General features: G+C 44.2%; 1 protein-coding gene across 1 annotated transcript in view; it reads left to right on the top strand.

Annotated features, from left to right (window-relative positions):
* Positions 1–9684, top strand: part of LOC148450931 (vomeronasal type-2 receptor 26-like) — a 63951-nt gene extending 54267 nt beyond the window's left edge. The window contains exon 5 of the mRNA XM_088462499.1: positions 8863–9684. Within this exon, the coding sequence (XP_088318625.1) occupies positions 8863–9684 (822 nt within the window). The remainder of the gene's footprint in view (positions 1–8862) is intronic.
* Positions 9685–18292: the final 8608 nt, after the last annotated feature.

Genomic DNA, 18292 nt, shown 5'->3' with positions numbered 1-18292 from the left:
AATGGTTGCTGTGTCCTCTTCCTATGCCCTCTAAGCCATGGTCCCATATTGCTATGGAATTTGTTATCAACCTGCCAGTGTCCTAATGTTGCTCTGTCATCTGGACTGTCATGGATCGTTTCTCCAAAATGGTGCACTTTATTCCCTTGAGCAAGTTACCATGTGCTAAGGAGTTGTCTACACTATTTATCCACCATGTCTTCAAGCTCCATGGACTTCCAATAGAAATTGTCTCGGATCATGGTACGCTCTTCATTGCTCGGTTTTGGAGATGCTTCTTTGCTGATCTGGGTATCAACATCAGCCTGTCCTCAGGATACCATCCACAGTCTAACAGTCAGATGGGGCAGGAAAATCAGTAGTTTGAGTAGTTCCTCCGCTGCTTCATTTCCAAATGTCGAGATGATTGGGTGCCACTTCTGCCCTTTGCGTCATTTACTTACAACAATTCCTGCCACTCTGCATCCTCCATCTCTCCATTTTATTGCACCTATGGAACACATCTTAGGAGTAATTCATTCGAGCCTGCTGCTACAGGAACTCATGACTCTTCTACTGTGTCAAGGCTACAGTCAGTATGGAAGAAGGAACACCAGGCTCTCCTTTAAGCATCTGGGCAATCCAAGGCACGGGCAGACAAGCATCAGAGACCATGTCATTTCAGAGTCAGTGATTTGGTGTCTTCCAGGAATATCAATCTGCGCCAGAAGTCACAGATCAATCCTGTAGCATTCAGGCTGAATTTACCAAAGCCCCTTAGAATCAACAGCACATGTCATTGTTTTCTCCTAAAACCAGTGTTCTTTTCTTCCAGGTTCATTTATAGATGTCCTGTCAGACCTTCACCAGTTCTTGTCCAGGGGCAACAATAGTTTGTGGCGGAGAAGATTCTGGACTCTAGATTTTCTCGTGGACATCTGCAGTTCCTAGTCCACTGGAAAGGGTTTGGACCAGAGGAGCATTCTTGGGTTCCAGAAAGATCTCTGCATACTCCCACCTTGCAGAGAAGATTCTTTGAGAACTTTCCAAACAAACCAGGCTCTAAGGGTTCCTTAACCCCTCATCAAAAGGGGGTGGTACTGTCACAAGCGCCGCGCTGCCAATGCTGTGTGGGGTGAATGCCAGACAAGCATTCGCAGAAGTCTCCTCCTTCTTCCTATTAGGATCTGTGATTAGTAGCATATTGTTTGCAGTTTCAGCCTCTGCACTATTTTCTGACTGTTTGTGTGCACTATCAGGTGCACACTGATTGATTCTTCTGTCTGAACACCGCCCAGGTGCTCAATAATCTGTCATTAGGAAGACTTGCTCTGGTGGGGCCCTGTTTTTGTTAAATTCCAGCCAGCCCTTTATTCCTTGCCAGTGATACAGTTTCTCGTACTTCGAGTTGTACCTGTCTCCTGTTTTCCAGTCGAGTTCCAGAGCCAGTCTACTATGTTTATTTACTGCCGTTTGTCCCATCCAGGTGGCACAGTCTGCATTCCACCTGCTCGTGCTGCTTGTGTCATCTATGCAGCATGGTGCGCTTCCTCCACCTGAAGCGCCAGTCTGTGTCTGGCACCGGTGTCAACCCGGCGACATTGGCGGCAACTTAGTGGTCCAAGTGCGCAATTTGGTGCATCATCGCCAGTGTCATCTCTGTGACACTGGTAGTAACTCAGCATCCTCATTGCACAATCCAGTGCACCGTTGCCAGTGTCATCACAGCGACACTGGTAGTAACTCAGCATCCCCAGTGTGCAATCCAGCGCACCATCGTCACTGTCATCCCGGCGACACTGGTAACTACTCAGCCTCCTCAGTGCATAATCAAGTGCACCATCGCCAGGGTCATCCCGGCAGCACTGGTAGCAACTCAGCATCCTCCTGCCAAGTCGTTCTGCCCTCAAGGCAACAACAAGCCCAGAGGCTGCTACTGGACCAAAGGCTGCATCACCACTCATAGGCCCACAGGCCCCAACCATCCCAGAGGCTGCTACCGGCCCAAAGGCCACATCACTACTTTTAGGCCCTTAGGCCTCAACCAGCCCAGAGGCTGCTACTAGCCCAAAGGCCGCATCACAACTTATAGGCCCACAAGCCTCAACCAGCCCAGAGGCTGCTACCGGCCCAAAGGCCACACCACAGCTTACTGGCTCTCAGGCCCCAAAGGGCCGCATCATAATTATACAGCTGCATCTTGCCAATATACTCCAGCCCTCAATGCTGTGTAGGACTTTTTCCCACTAGTGTCTCTGAGCCGTTAACAGTATCATTATCATATAAAAATAGACATTCAAAAATGCCCTTTAATACATTTGTGTTTAGGAGTATAAAACCTTCCAGCAATATCATTTGGGACCAAACATGATTTTTGGTAAATGTACCCCCTAGGCTTTCATGAGGCAGCTTCAAGTAGGATTCAAGTAAGTTAAATGTTGCAACACCACAAGAACTTGTGATGCTAGCCATGCAACATTTCAGAAACTGAGACTACAGTTGATAGTGCTCAACCACAGAGCAGGAGTTATATGAGAAGCAATAAAGATAGACCACCTAAAAGATATAGCGAGGAGATTGCTAACTTTGTTTGCTGTAAACACGAAACTATATAAGATGCAAAGTCAAGCACCATCTGGCATAAGTGGAATGTAGCCATAGACAAAGAGCATAAAGCTTAAACTGACACATGGACAGACTGTACAACTGTAAAACAGTAATATGCAATTGATTCTTCTGCTAGAAACTAAACATTGATGGAAGTCTTACTCTCTACAAAACTGAAATGTTGCCAAAGATTACACCTACAAATCACGTGTTTATTATAGAGAGAACTTCTCACCTGGTGCAATACATTATGGTCATTGCTATATCTGCTATGTATTGTTTACTGCTACTGTATATCAACTAAACTTTGAATCAGCCTTCTTAAATGGTGAGCTAGCTGAGGATTTTACCTGGAGCAACCAGAATATTAAAATGTAAATACATTTTGGAAATTGACTTTGTACTGTATAAAACTGAAAATTAGTTGTACTATAAATGGAAAGAAAAAAATATTTATCATAGTTGTGTTTGGAAATTATTTCTTGCTTGCTGGATGGGACAGCTAATTTGCCAGTTGTTGCTAAGTAATATGTTTGAACTAAAAGCTCTTGAACTGGCATACCATCTAAGAGGTCAGAGAATCAAGACAATATGAATACTGGGACTGTTACTATTGATCAGCAAGGATATACTAAGCTGATGCTCAAAAATGTTGCATGGCAGATACTAAACCACTCAGTACACCAATTTACAAAAGTACTAAAGTATTACTTGTCCAAATTCAGAGGCAGAGATGGAGAAAATGAGAGGATTTCCTTATCAAAGTGCCTTGGAACGTTATTGTATGCTAGCATTGGTACACATTCAGACACCACACATGCAGACAATCATATCAGCCAATTTGCTATCAATCCAGCATTGGACTGCTGTTAAGCTTATCCAGACATAGCTGAATAGCACAAGTTCCCTGAAACTAAAATTTGAGAAAACTTGAAGTTCAGACCTACAATCTTTCTGATTGGGAAACAGATGAGGTTGATAGGTGTTCCTACATCAAATACCTGCTGACCTTAGTGAGTGAGTTGTATGCTAATAATAATATCACTGCTTCATCTTTGGACACAGCAAATATGCTAAATATGCTAATGCTGCAAGAGGTGTCTGAAGGGGTTGGGTATGGGATCCCAGTGGTCAGGATGTCACTGGTCAAAATACTGGCAGTGCCACCCTGACAATCAGAATCATGACATCCTTAGGTAAGTAAGCTAACACTAACACTTACACCTAACCCTCCCCCTAGTGCCTAAATCTAACCCTCCTCTCTTAATGCCTAAACGTAAACCCACCACCATAGTGCCTAACCCTAATCCTCTCTCTCCCCAGTGTCTACAATTATCCCTCCCCCCTTCATACCCAATCCTCTCCCTAATGCCTAACCCTAACCCCTCCCACTCCCCTTATCTCCCAATACATTTCTTTGGGATGCCAGTGATCAGAATTCTGGAGCCAGGATCCGATGCTTTCAGGACTCTGGTCCCGGTATTTTGTCTATCAGCATCCCGTACAAAGAAAGCTGACTACATCCTGTCTGAAGAAGAAAGATGCCTCCTGTTGGCATCGCAGATTTGAGTTCTGCATCTGAAGATGTAGCATTGACTCAACAATGCAATGGCCACAATCAACACCCATCTGTGTAAGTCTAAGCAGAGTCAGCAGACGAATACCATGGCCTCCTCACACCCATCACCACCCATTCCCCACACTCAAATGACAGGGTTGCAGTGGCATGGCAGTCCATTAACCATTGGACTTTTACACAAGGCTCCCCCTTCCTGCCTGCTCCATTGCTGCAATTAATATTTAAATTTGGACGCACCCGAACCAAATATAAGGGGTAAATTAACTAACCATTGGTTTGGGTTCTAAACCAAAATCAATGGTATTGATGGACATCGCTTTCATGTTGCAGTAAAAAGACTATTTGTCTTCCATCAGATTTCAGCTTCATTTGAAACCAGTTTTTGCACCTGTAAATTCCATTGTTATGATCTTTCAGTTTAGCAAATAGAAGTTAAAAAATTCATGACAAACACATCCAATTTTTTACAGTAATGAATAAAGAACATATCATGTGCAGGCTTTGTTACTGTAAAAAGTAAACAATGAGTTCAATTTAAAAAATAAAATGTTTTGGGTCCCTTCAGATCTATAACCATCCTGGACCTTTTAGCCTTGGCTGATATGGCAAAATAGAGGGAAAACTGGTGTGGGGTTCCCATATTATCTTAAAACAGCACTGGGCTCAACCAGCATAGGGGCTAAAGCCATAGTAAGGAGACACAGAGAGTGGGGGCCTCTGCCATCACATTAACCTGCACCAAACTGGTCAGATCAAAGTAGGATCTAATTGTTTTCTGAAAATAGCAAACCAAAAACCTGAGCCCCACAGGTCACTTGGGGACACTGTCATAGGAATGAATGGAGGAAGTACTGATTGGATGAGAACACATTCTCCAATGTTCTTCGCCAATGATTGCTTCCTCCAACCAAAACTAACCTTACATAAATGTATCCCTAAATCACTCTGCACATTTTACCCCTATTGTGTGGTATATATTATTAGAGAATAGAGCTGAGATGATGGTAGAACTGGGAAAACATTAGGCCAAATGCTGCCAGCTCTATATATAATGGTGGTTCAAAAGTAATGTAACAAGACCTCTAACATGTGTATTGCTCTCTACTTGATTCTCAAGTAGACCACCGCTTCCCCTCATGGCCATTAGACAGGTTTTCATTTCAGTCATACCGTCCCAAAATCAGTTGTAAGATGACTGGGCTGGTGTACACATGGTTACACATTGAGGTGCTTAGTGTGATCAGATTTCTGCTTCTAAAGGGCACATCAACAGCTTTAATTCATCGTCAACTTGTCGAGGTGTATGGTGAAGTCTAGGAAGCCCCAAACTTGAAAAGAACTTCCACAATACTTCACTGTTGCCTGCAGACACTTATTATTGTACCCTCCTCTAACCTCTCAGCTCATAACTGGCAGGAAAAAGTGGGACCCAAGTACACCCATCTACTTTTTAGAGAAGTCTGGCTAGAAGTAGTCTTCATGGAAGAATTGCTGCCAAAATATATACCTTCAATATGGAAACAAGGCAAATTGACTCAAGTATACATGGAAACAAAGGAAACGGGGTGCAGAAAAATGGCAGCCGCTGTTCTGGACTGATTAATCAAAAGTTTAAATATTTGGCTGCAACAGAAGGAAGTTTGTTTGCCAAAGGGCTGGAGAGCAGTACAATAATGAGTGTCTGCAGGCAACAGCGAAGCATGGTGGAGGTTCCTTGCAAGTTTGGGGATGTATTTCAGCAAATGGAGTTGGGGATTTGGTCAGGATTAATGGTGTCAGCAATGCTGAGAAATAAAGGCAGTTACTTATCCTTCATGCAATACTATCAGGGAGGTGTCTGATTGGCTCCAAATTTATTCTGCAGCAGGACAATGACCCCAAACATACCGCCAATGCCACTAAGAACTAGTTTCAGCGTATAAAAGAACAAGGAGTCCTGGAAGTGATGATATGGTCCCCACAGAGCCCTGATCTCAACATCATTGAGTCTGTCTGGGATTACATGAAGAGAAAGAAGATCTGTGGTTAGTTTTCCAAGATGTTTGGAACAACCTCCCTGCCGAGTTTCTTCAAAAACTGTGTGCAAGTGTACCTAGAAGATTTGAAGAATTGATGCTGTTTGCAAGGCAAAGAGCAAAGTTTACTAAGCGGCGGGTTCTAAACCCCGACGGTTTGGCAGTGGTTTTGCTATCCACAGATTTTCTAAAATCGATGCAAAACCGCCATCAAAACACATTTTAGAATAGAATAGAACAGGGCTGTCATTTAGAAACTGCGGCAAAACTGCCACCAAACTGCTGGGGTTTAGAACCTTCCATCTAACCGAGGGTTAGAACCCGCTGCTTAGTAAATTTTGCCCAGAGGGTGGTCACACCCAATATCGATGTGATTTAGATTTCTCTTCTGTACATTCACTTTGCAGTTTATTATTTTATAAAAATAAACTATTAACACTTCCTTTTGTGAAAGGATTCTCACTTTGCAGTACGTTTTCCACACCTTCATTTTGCACACTACTGTGTATATATATATATATATAAATATATTGTGGCAGTGTCACCAGAGGTGGCACTGGTGAGCAGCAGATCCTGTGTGGGGCAGGGGAGATGCGCCCACACAGGGAAGAAAAGAATGCTGGGAAGCTGTGTAAGGGCTGCCTGGTGGAGAGAGCTCAGGTGTGGGCTGGTGAGACAGACCAGTCAGAGAGCCCAGTGAAGCTGAGTGAGCCATTGGGAGGCCAGGAGGTCTGTGTCCGAATCTTGCAGGAGGCATAGGGGGGACCACAAAATCTCAGACTGTGACAAGAAGGCAGTGAAGCTGCAGGCTGAGGAAGCCAAGGCCTAACCTGCAGGAAGCAGGGCTAAGCTGACTTGGGACTTTTGTTTGCAGACTAGCTGCTCCCTTATAGAGGGGGTGGAAGAAGTGAGCTAGTGCCCTAAACAAGGGCTAGGTTTTTTATTGTTTTCTGTTTGTTTCCTGATTTCACATGCCGGGAGTAAAGCATCACCTTGTTTATTTCATCTGAAAGCTGTGTGTGGACCCTCATTAAGCGCCTAAACACTGCACCCATTCACCCTCTGCCGAGCTAATTAACCCCAAGACATCACATTATATATATATATATATATATATATATATATATATATATATACTGGGGACATATGGATCACCAAGTGCTCCACCTATGAAAAACAAATTTATTCTACTATTATGTAAATATTAAATCCATGGTGGTACAGAGAAGGTACAGAGAAGGTACAGAGAGGGGCCCTAGAGTAGTTGGCATTAGGGCTGGTTGTATCGAGGAGGTGTCTCCTGCACATTTTTGGCTCCTGCACATTGGTGACAACAGGCCTAGGGCTGGTGGAAACAAGGTGTCTTTCCTCTAGAGTTCTGCTAGCCAAGGCCTGTCAAGCTTAATGCTATTAACAAAGTTAGTTATGTTTAGAGTAGGGCCTATTAAAAGCCAAATTGTCCTATACTGAGGATAGGAGAGTTGTGATCAGTGCTGTGTTGGTGTGGCTAGAGCCATGTGGGTGTGTACAGTCCCACTAACTCCCTAAATATAAAAAAAATATATACATTTTTTTTTTTTAAACTAGAAAATCAATTTTATATACTTAGGGCTTATGGCCGACTGTCAGCTTATCAGCTTTAGTCAGCTTATAAGAGTCATACAGCCATAATGATGGGCCTATATTTATGTAGAGGCCTGGAGCTGGAGCTCCATATACTCCATTGCTAATAAGGCTCTAGTTTAGAGATGATGCCCATGTTACTTTATATATTTAACTTATTTGCATAATTTCAGCAAACGTGCTGGAAACATGCTGGAATATCTGTGACTTGTGGCTTCACAACACACCACCTGTCATCGGACGTTAAAATCAACTTTGCTGAAAAAACAGCCATTGGTACCAGACAGTTTTACCTTGACAAAAACTTGCAACCTATTACATCTTCCCCATTGTCTCTGTACAGTTACAAGTTACCTGCAATCCTGGAATTAGCAAAGGGAGCATGTACGGCTCCTAACATTTGCTGTGTGCTGATACCTAGCTCTGTTCTTCCCCAGGATCAGAAGGGAGCATTACAATTGGAACATTAATTACCCCTTTGTCTACAACCCTCCTATATAGTGGAAATTTGCAACAGGCTTCAGACTGGTACATTGACATTCCCCCACATGACACGCCCGCACTCTTACCAAATCACACATATATACTGGCAGTCTACTGGGGATGCAGTTTAAATCCTGGTGGGCAGGATGCCGGCCGGCACCTGTCAGAATACCGGCGCCAGCATCCCAACCGCCGGCATTCCATTGGTATGTATATGCTAGAGGTTATGTTTAGGCACTAGGAGGAGGTTTAGAGTTAGGCTGCGGTGGGGGAGGGAAACGGTTAAGATACTTACTAAAACGTGTCAGTATCCCGTGCCCAACCCATTTGCAGAATTGTCTGTATATCTATGCAGAAAAGAACAACCCATGTGTTCTGATTGCAATGAAGCCTCCTTATTTGTTTAATATTTGTTGTGATAAAATGGGGAAACCAGCAGAGGAACACTTGTCCCTGTAATGTGCCTGGATACCTTTTTTAAACATTGTCCCCTCGTCAATCATTATACATCTATATTTGTGATGAATAAATAATAGCAATACCTACAATATTCCCCAGTATATTATGTTTTTTCAGATCAATTATGGAACCACTGACCTTGTTCTAAATGACAGAGAATTATACCCAACCTTTTACCGGATTGTCCCAGGGGATCGGGTCCGTTATGCTGCGATTGTGAAGTGTCTGCTACTTTTTGGATGGAACTGGGTTGGAGTCATTACACCAAGTGATGGTAGTGGAGACATGGAATTACGAGAACTGAGTACAATGATGACCCAGCATGGGATCTGCATCGAGTCGATCATCAAATTTACTAATGATGACAACATTAACATGAGGAAAATGACTGAGATTGAGAAGTTAACTTCTAAAGTTATAATAATATGTGGTATATTCTCTATAAATTATTTTAAATATTTTGCTAAATCTGAAAATATTAATGAAAATATCACACTAATCCTACATGACTCATGGATTAATATTAAATGTATGGCAGAAACCATCTTTACATCAGTTAATTGTAGTTTAATGTTCATATTTCCCCCTAAAAATATCTCCAGCATTAGTCATCATATTAATAATGTAAACCCATCTAATCGCCCAACCGATCCACTATTGGAAGATATTTGGCTCTGGATATTTCATTGTCTTTCTCCAAACAAATTAAAAAATGATTTTTATCAATTTACACATAACTTTTCTGGGATGAACTGTACGGACAAAAGGATTCTTCCGCCAAATTACTATGGAATTACTGAGTCAAAGTTGTACTATACATTCACGGCAGTATATGGTCTGGCTCACGCTTTGCATAAACTGATACAACATGATAAAAATGCCCAGACATATGGAGTAAGACAATTAGTAAGTTATATGTATTTACTGTACACAAAGTAAGACGTTTTTGGTAGTCACGATTAATATAATATTTATACGGAACCACTTCCTGTCCTCAAATCACGTTGGCTCTATTATTTAGATTGTGACAAGAAAGTAAATGCGCCCCGGCCTAATTTGTTAAAGCTCAATGGACTGCAGCAAAGAAAGGGCCTGATTCAGGAAGGAACGCAGTTGCTAATACAAGCACAATCGGATGATTGCTGCGTACTGCGTATGAAATAGGGATGAGCGGGTTCGGTTCCCTGAGAACCGAACCCACCCGAACTTCGGGGATCCAGGGCGATCCGAGCCCAAGCTCGGATCTCCCTGTCTGCCCCGGATCCCTCTCCCGAGGCAAAACCTCGAGGTCTGCTGTCGGATCTCGAGGTTTTGCCTCGAGCGGCCATTTTAAAAAAAATGCCTTTGCCTTTACTGGGCAAAGTGCTGATTGGCTGACAGAGCCGTCTGTCACGGCTCTCAGCCAATCAGCATTATGGTGCTCATTTGCATGTAGCACGGACTCGTGAGATCCGTGCTACATGCATCTGTGTGACTGACAGTGACACAGAGCACAGATGGGTCAGTGAGACCCGTCTGTGCTGCTGTGTATTTCAATGACACAGATGCACGCACGGACCAGGAGATCCATGCTACTTGCATCTGTGTCATTGACACAGAGCACTGACGGGTCCGTGAGACCCGTCTGTGCTGCTGTGGTAAAAAAAAAAAAAAAACCTGTGTAAAAAAAGAAAAAAATGGCGTGCCCCCCCCCAAAAAGAGCAACCAGCCCCGGGCATTAGAGACCCAGTGCTGGGTGTGCTTAAATACAGGGGACAAACGACGTAGGGGTCCCCTGTACTTAAGCACAACCAGCACCGGGCTAGTCAGAACCAGCGCCGGTTGCCAAAATACGGGGGACAAACGACATAGGGGTCCCCCGTATTCTGCGCAACCAGCTCTGGGCTCTGATCCGGTCCTGGTTCTGGAAATACAGGGGAAAAAAATTAGTAGGGTTCCCCTGTATGTTCCAGAACCAGCACCGGACTTTTTCTAGCGGGGAGCTGATGCCACAGCCAGGGGAGCCCTTTCACCGGGCCCCCCAGCCGCAGCATCAGCCCTGACCGCTAGTCAGCCCAGGCCGGGGATCCCTGGAGAGCTGGGGACCCCCCCAATAAAGGGGTCACCCTCTCCAGGGCACCCCAGGCCCAGGCTGATAGCCCGGGGCTATCCCCGCCACCCCTGGTGGCGGTGGGTGGCGGGTTGATTGTGTGGTGTGGTGTAAATAAAGAATATCAAACATTGTCTTTACAAGTAGAACTGCAAGTCCCAGCTAGCCTGCCCCACATGCTGGTACTTGGAGAACCACAAGTACCAGCATGCAGGGCATTAAGGGCCCACTAGTACCTGTAGTTCACCTGTAAAAAAAATGTTTAAAAAAACACAGGACACACACACCGTGACAGTATAAGTTTATTAAACATACATACACACACACACACATGTACACATACTCACCTATGTAACCCTGTAACAACGGTCCACTTGTCCGGTAAAGTATCCATAGGGGACCTGTGAAAAAAAACATACTCACCATCTCCTATGCGCGGTTCTGTCCTCTTCGTTCCAAAGTAGGCATCCCCGGACTTGGCAAAAAAGCAAAACGAAAACGCAATCCACGAACTTAGTACCGTTCTATAGAACGGTACTTCCCGAATGAGAGCTTAGCGGCGGGGTATCACCATGGAAACCCCGCTACTAAGCGTTCATTGGCTGAGAGAGGTCATCTCCCGTCTCTCAGCCAATGAACGGCTCCCTCCATTGTAGTCAATGGTGGGAGCCGCAAGGTTATTAAAGTTTACCCTGCGGTTCCCACCATTGACTACAATGGAGGGAGCCATTCATTGGCTGAGAGACGGGAGATGGCCTCTCTCAGCCAATGAACGCTTAGCAGCGGGGTTTCCATGGTGATACCCCGCCGCTAAGCTCTCATTCGGGAAGTACCGTTCTATAGAACGGTACTAAGTTCGTGGATCGCGTTTTCGTTTTGTTTTTTTGCCAAGTCCGGGGATGCCTACTTTGGAACGAAGAGGACAGAACCTCGCATAGGAGATGGTGAGTATGTTTTTTTTCACAGGTCCCCTATGGATACTTTACCGGACAAGTGGACGATGTTACATAGGTGAGTATGTGTACATGTGTGTGTGTGTATGTATGTTTAATAAACTTATACTGTCACGGTGTGTGTGTCCTGTGTTTTTTTAAACATTTTTTTTACAGGTGAACTACAGGTACTAGTGGGCCTTTAATGCCCTGCATGCTGGTACTTGTGGTTCTCCAAGTACCAGCATGCAGGGCAGGCTAGCTGGGACTTGCAGTTCTACTTGTAAAGACAATGTTTGATATTCTTTATTTACACCACACCACACAATCAACCCGCCACCCACTGCCACCAGGGGTGGCGGGGATAGCCCCGGGCTATCAGCCTGGGCCTGGGGTGCCCTGGAGAGGGTGACCCCTTTATTGGGGGAGTCCCCAGCTCTCCAGGGATCCCCGGCCTGGGCTGACTAGCGGTCAGGGCTGATGCTGCGGCTGGGGGGCCCGGTGAAAGGGCTCCCCTGGCTGTGGCATCAACCCCCCGCTAGAAAAAGTCCAGTGCTGGTTCTGGAACATACAGGGGAACCCTACTAATTTTTTTCCCCTGTATTTCCAGAACCAGGACCGGATCAGAGCCCAGAGCTGGTTGCGCAGAATACGGGGGACCCCTACGTCGTTTGTCCCCCGTATTTTGGCAACCAGCGCTGGTTCTGACTAGCCCGGTGCTGGTTGTGCTTAAGTACAGGGGACCCCTACGTCGTTTATCCCCTGTATTTAAGCACACCCAGCACTGGGTTACTAATGCCCGGGGCTGGTTGCTCTTTTTTGGGGGGGTGCACGCCATTTTTTTCTTTTTTTACACAAGTTTTTTTTTTTTTTTTACCACAGCAGCACAGACGGGTCTCACGGACCTGTCATTGCTCTGTGCCAATCACACAGATGCATGTAGCACGGATCTCCCGGGTTCGTGCTACATGCAAATGGGCACCATAACGCTGATTGGCTTCCTGTCTGCCACTGCAGTGCCACTCCTAGATGGGCCACGTGTTTGTGCCGCCCACTTGTGTCGCTTAGCATAGTCATCCAGCTACCTCGGTGCAACCTTTTGGCCTAAAAACAATATTGTGAGGTGTTCAGAATAGAGTGGAAATGAGTGGAAATTAATGTTATTGGGGTTATTAATAGCGTAGGAACAAAAAAAGGCCCATTTTATGTGATTTTAGCGTTTTTTTTTTATTTTTTAAGAAAAAATCCAGATCCAAAACACAAAACCCAGAACCCAAAACACGGAAGGGTGGTTTTGGCAAAACCAATCCAGATCCAAAACACGAAGAAAGATCCAGATCCAAAACCAAAACACAAAACACGAAAAGTGGCCGGTGCACACCCCTAGTATGAAACGCAGCGCGTGTGCGTGAATCGGCCTCTGTGACCGGGACTGCGATTGCAGAAACTACATATACCCATTGCAGAAAACTTGACAGGAAGTGCAGTTTGTGGGTGGTGATGGGGGAGGTAGTCGGCAGAAAGCCGGCGCACCCGTGCATTTGAATGCCGTTTCGTGGGCGTGCATAAATTATCCACTGCAATGCCATACGCAGCCTGAGGTCTCATAGCATACGATGAAGATAGAAATTCCTGAGTAAGGTCAGGGCTTGTGCAAGTGTGCGTGAGGCTGCGATGGTACTCGATGTTACCAATGGTTTCGCAGTCTTGCTAAACATTACGGATATGTGTAAGGTAAAGTGGGAATCCTTAGGTTGTGCTGTGAATAAAAGTTTTTGGTAGAGCGAGGAACCCTGCATACTATAGTAATACATATCCCTGTCTCTCCCACTCCTAGTAGATATGAGCTGGTCTGGTTCTCTGAGAAATGAACCAACCAAGACTTGCAGATCTGAGGAGAGATCCGAGTCTGGCTTGGGTTTTCCTGCCTGACTCCGATCTCAAAGAGAGGCAATCATCATCATCCCGCTGTGTCGGATTCTCACGGGTCTTGGATTGTATAAAAGTCCCTCACCCATGGTGATTGGTGCCAATTGCTTGCTGAGTCCCCAGCTGTCAGGGCTGTGCTTCATCCAAGAGGGGCTTCTGTGTCCATCCAGGGGTTGGTGTGTCCAGAGGCTTCTGTGTCTATCCAGGGTCTGCTGTGTTCATCTCTGCTGTGTCCATCCAGGGGTTTCTATTGCTGTGTCCATCCAGGGGCAGTGGCTGCTATGTCCATCCAGAGGTTGTTGTTGCTGTGTCCATCCAGGGGCAGTGGATGCTGTGTCCATCCAGGGGCAGGGGCTGCTGTGTCCATCCAAGGGTTTCTGACTGTGACCATCCAGGGCCAGGAGCTTCGGGGGTGTATTAGTAAAAAATATTGACACTGTTAGTGGATACGCAGTGTATTCATAAAACATTCTCACACTATAAGTGGAAAATGCAGTGTTTTCATAAAATAATATAGTGACTCTGTAAGTGGAAAATGCAGTGTATTAAAAAATATTGATACTGTTATTGGAAATGCAGTGTATTCACAGGCTACTCTGTGTATCACCAGTTTCATGAAGAGTCATACCACTGAGACCTCAGGGATATCATTGCTATATGGCTTACTCCACTTGGACTCTAATTGGGATTTGTGATTTCTGACAATGCCAGCAATATTGTGCGAGCATTACATGTGGGCGAATTCGAACACATCCCATGTTTTGCTCACAAAATTAATTTGGTGGTGCAACATCTTCAAAAACATGACAGGGGATGCAGGAGATGCTCTGGGTGGCCCAAAAGATTTCGGGATATTTTCGATAGTCAGCAACTGCGTGTCAAAGATTGCAGCATCAGCAAGTACTGTTGAATTTGCCCTGCCATCAGCTGAAGCAAGAGTTAGTAACTAGGTTGAATTCTACCCTTTATATGCTTCAGAGGATGGAGGAGCAGCAAAAGGCCATCCAAAGATACACTACGGCCTATGATATAGGGAAAGGAGCAGGAATGCACCTTAGTCAAGTGCAGTGTAGAATCATTTCCATGTTGTGCAAGGTTCTCAAACCCTTTGAACTTGCCACATGTGAATTTAGTTCAGACACTGCCAGCTTGAGTCAGATCATTCCCCTAATCAGACTTTTGCAAAAGCAGGTGGAGAAACTGAAGGAGGAGCTAAAACTGAGTGATTCTGCAAAGTATGTTGGACTTGTAGATCAAGCCCTTCATTTGCTTTACCAGGATCAAAGGGTTGTCAATCTCTTGAAATCAGATCATTATATTTTGGTGACCATACTTGATCTTAGGTTTAAGTCATATCTTGTGTCTTTCTTTACAATGGACATAAATCTGAAAAGATGCAAAGAGCTGTTGGTGAAAATATTGTCAGCTCAAGCGGCACATGACACGGCAGCATCTCCTTTAGTTTTTGCAGCTGCCAGGAAAAAACAAATTTTCCTAAGGTACCCACTGCTGGTGGTGATGCAGATCAGTCAGCAAAACCTAATGACATCTCATTGGGTCTGAAAGAACTGCCAACATTGAGTTACATGTCTACCGTGACTTTGTCTGATGCGGTCACCATTCAGAGAATGGTGGATGATAATTTTAGGGTTAGCATCCAAATAGGCATGTCACACTACTGGAAGAAAAAATAGGCATGTAAGTCAGTCTGTTTCACTACTGGGAGGAAAAAGAGGCAATTTGGAGTCCCTTATACAAACTAACTTGGCTTTACTTAAGTTGCCCACCCTCCAGTGTGTACTCTGAAAGAGTTTTCAGAAGAGCCAGGAACCTTGTCAGTGATCGGCATAGGAGGTTACTTCCCCAAAATGTGGAAAAGATGACGTTCATCAAAATGAATTACAAATTCCATGAGGAAGACCTTTACCAGCAATTAAGTCAAAAAAATACAGAAGCGTCTATAATGGTGGATTCCAGCGGGGACAAATTAATATTGTGTGAAGAAGAGGATGTACACACTGATGGGGATGACAATGACGATGACGACATCTGATCTTACCTATGTTGTAAAGCCAGTTTGTGTATGGGATCATTGCCACCAATGTCCACTATGCATTGGCAGCTTGTTTTGTGGGGGTCAAAACAAATCAGTAATTTTGGCCACAAGTGTCAGTCCCTGTTGCTGAAGTGATTGGTTTGTTAAACTGTGAATGTCTTGTTTCATATATACAACATAAGGGTGGGTGGGAGGACCAAAGGACAATTCCATCTTGCACCTCTTTTATTTGCATTATGTGCTGTTGGGGCATTGCTGCCTGACATTTTTAATGTTATGGTTTATGAATGTCTATAAATTGTAATGGCCACAGACAGCATCTCCTGTATGCCCCTTTCATTTTTTAAAGAAAATTCTGAACCACCAAATTGATGGGGTGGGCAAATATGAGCAGCAGCAGCACAGAGCATCTTTCTGCCAGGATGTGTGCAATAAAGTGCACTGCAAATACGTTTAATACAAAAATTAGTTGTGTATATTGGTCACATACATACATATTTACATGGTATATACAGTGCATAAAACGGGCTGAGGTAATCTGAACCACGCCACCTGTTGTTGTCAAATAACTTCCAGTAGGCTCAGCAAAAATCACAGATGCTGGGAGTTCTAGTTCAGGTGGAGAACTACAGGCTGCTTTCCTCTGATGTAAAAAGCAAGTCTTGGTCCCATTATCCCTAACAACCTCTCTGAGTACAAACTAGAAAATGTCTGTTTACAGTATGTTCTAGCAGCACCTCCACAAGCAAGGCCACCTCATATTTTTTTATTAGATCATGATGTATAAAAAATTAAAAAACCTCCTACAGATCAAAGATATATTTTAGGAACTGAATAACTTGATCACAGATTGATCTTCCCTCATAATTATTTTTAAGAATCAAAATATTAATTTAAATTAACTAATAACTATTCAATCCTTCTGTCCTTTCCCTGTCTTCAGTCCATGAACATTCCAACTCCTACGGGCCTCTGACATAGTTAAGGAAAACATTCTTTGTTTTTAAAATTCCTAGGGGTCGTATAGTTTATTAAACTGCCATCCTGTCTACCACTGCAATGCCACTCTGTGCCAAGGTCAAAGCTGAACTATCACATGTTAGTGCTGCCCACTGCTGTCGCTTAGCTTAGTCAGCCAGCTAGCTGAATGCAACCTTTTGGTCCTTAAGTAGATGAAAAAAATCAATATTGTGAGCTATGAGGTGGTCAAACTTGACTGGAAATGAGTGTAAATAAATGTATTGAGGTTAATAATACTGTAGGAACAAAAACAGACCCAAATAATGTGATTTTAGCTGTTTTTATGATATTTTTAGAAAAAATACAGATCCAAAACAATCAAAAACACAAAACACACAAGGCTGGTGTTGGCAAAACCAATACATATCCAAAACAAGAGGAGATACAGATCCAAAACCAAAACACGGGGTTTGGTGCACATCTCCAAATCATAGCAAAATGCACATGGAAAAGACTTTATTGGAACATCTCACTTGTTTGTGAGTCTTTAGATACACAGAATGAATATATAGTTAGCTCTTTTATTTTTTACTAAAGCGACATTTTGGGCCTGATTCAGACCCAGTCGCGAGTGGCAGTCCGCTCGCAAGTGGGTCGATGGGGTGCACTGCGCATGCGCACGATGGAGGGAGCTCCATCATGCGCATGCGTGAGACGCGATGAGTGAAGGACTTTCCTTCGCTCGTTGTGTCTGATCAAAGGGGGCGTGCTGTCGATGTTGATTGACAGCACGCCCCCTTTGGTGGGTGTGCCGGGGGCGTGCCTCCCAGACGGGGGCGTTCCAAAAGGAACGCCTACCATCAGAAGCCGCCCAACTGACATCACTAGTGATGTCAGTGGGAGTGATTTTGGCTCTGATAGAGCCAAAATCACTCCGGACCTTGCGGTTGAGAAACTCAACCGCAGGCTCTGGCTCGCAGTGGCGATGGTCGCGATGGTCAAGACCATCGCGACCATCACCCTGCACGCTCGTATAGGCTGTGGGTGGTGACCCACAGCTATACGAGCGTCCAGGAGGACACTCCATAATTATGGAGACCGGCCCTCATTCAGAGTGTGCGCTCTGCTCAGAGCGTCCGGCTCTGACTGAGGGCCTTTGTGTCTTTTATGCTTCATTTCAGGTGCTGTTTATGTAAGATGACACAATACTGTATTCAAGGGGGAGACATTTATTCATCACAATATTACTGGCGGTAGGTGAGAGATATTACAGCTCAGAGAGTCCAAAGTTATTATCAGTTTTATGTTTACAGTGAGGTCACACATTCAATTAAATTAAATATGATCTTTGCCCACAAAACCTATATAGTTACATATAATAGAAAGTATTAGCCCTATATAGCCCTATATAGTCACATGTAATATAAAAAATACAATTTATTATTGTTTTGCTTTTCTATTATTTTTATTTCCCTATGAAAGCGCCACTATATGAAAAACCTTCATTACACAGATCCCACTGGGGAAGAGATGATCTATAATGAGAGAGGAGATCTGCCCTCTACATGGTTTTTAGCAAAT

This window comes from Taudactylus pleione, unplaced genomic scaffold, assembly GCF_031769625.1.
Source record: "Taudactylus pleione unplaced genomic scaffold, aTauple2 ptg001253l, whole genome shotgun sequence".
NCBI classification, from domain to species: domain Eukaryota; kingdom Metazoa; phylum Chordata; class Amphibia; order Anura; family Myobatrachidae; genus Taudactylus; species Taudactylus pleione.
Note: the sequence above shows the minus strand (reverse complement) of the source record. Positions and strands in the feature narration are given on the sequence as shown.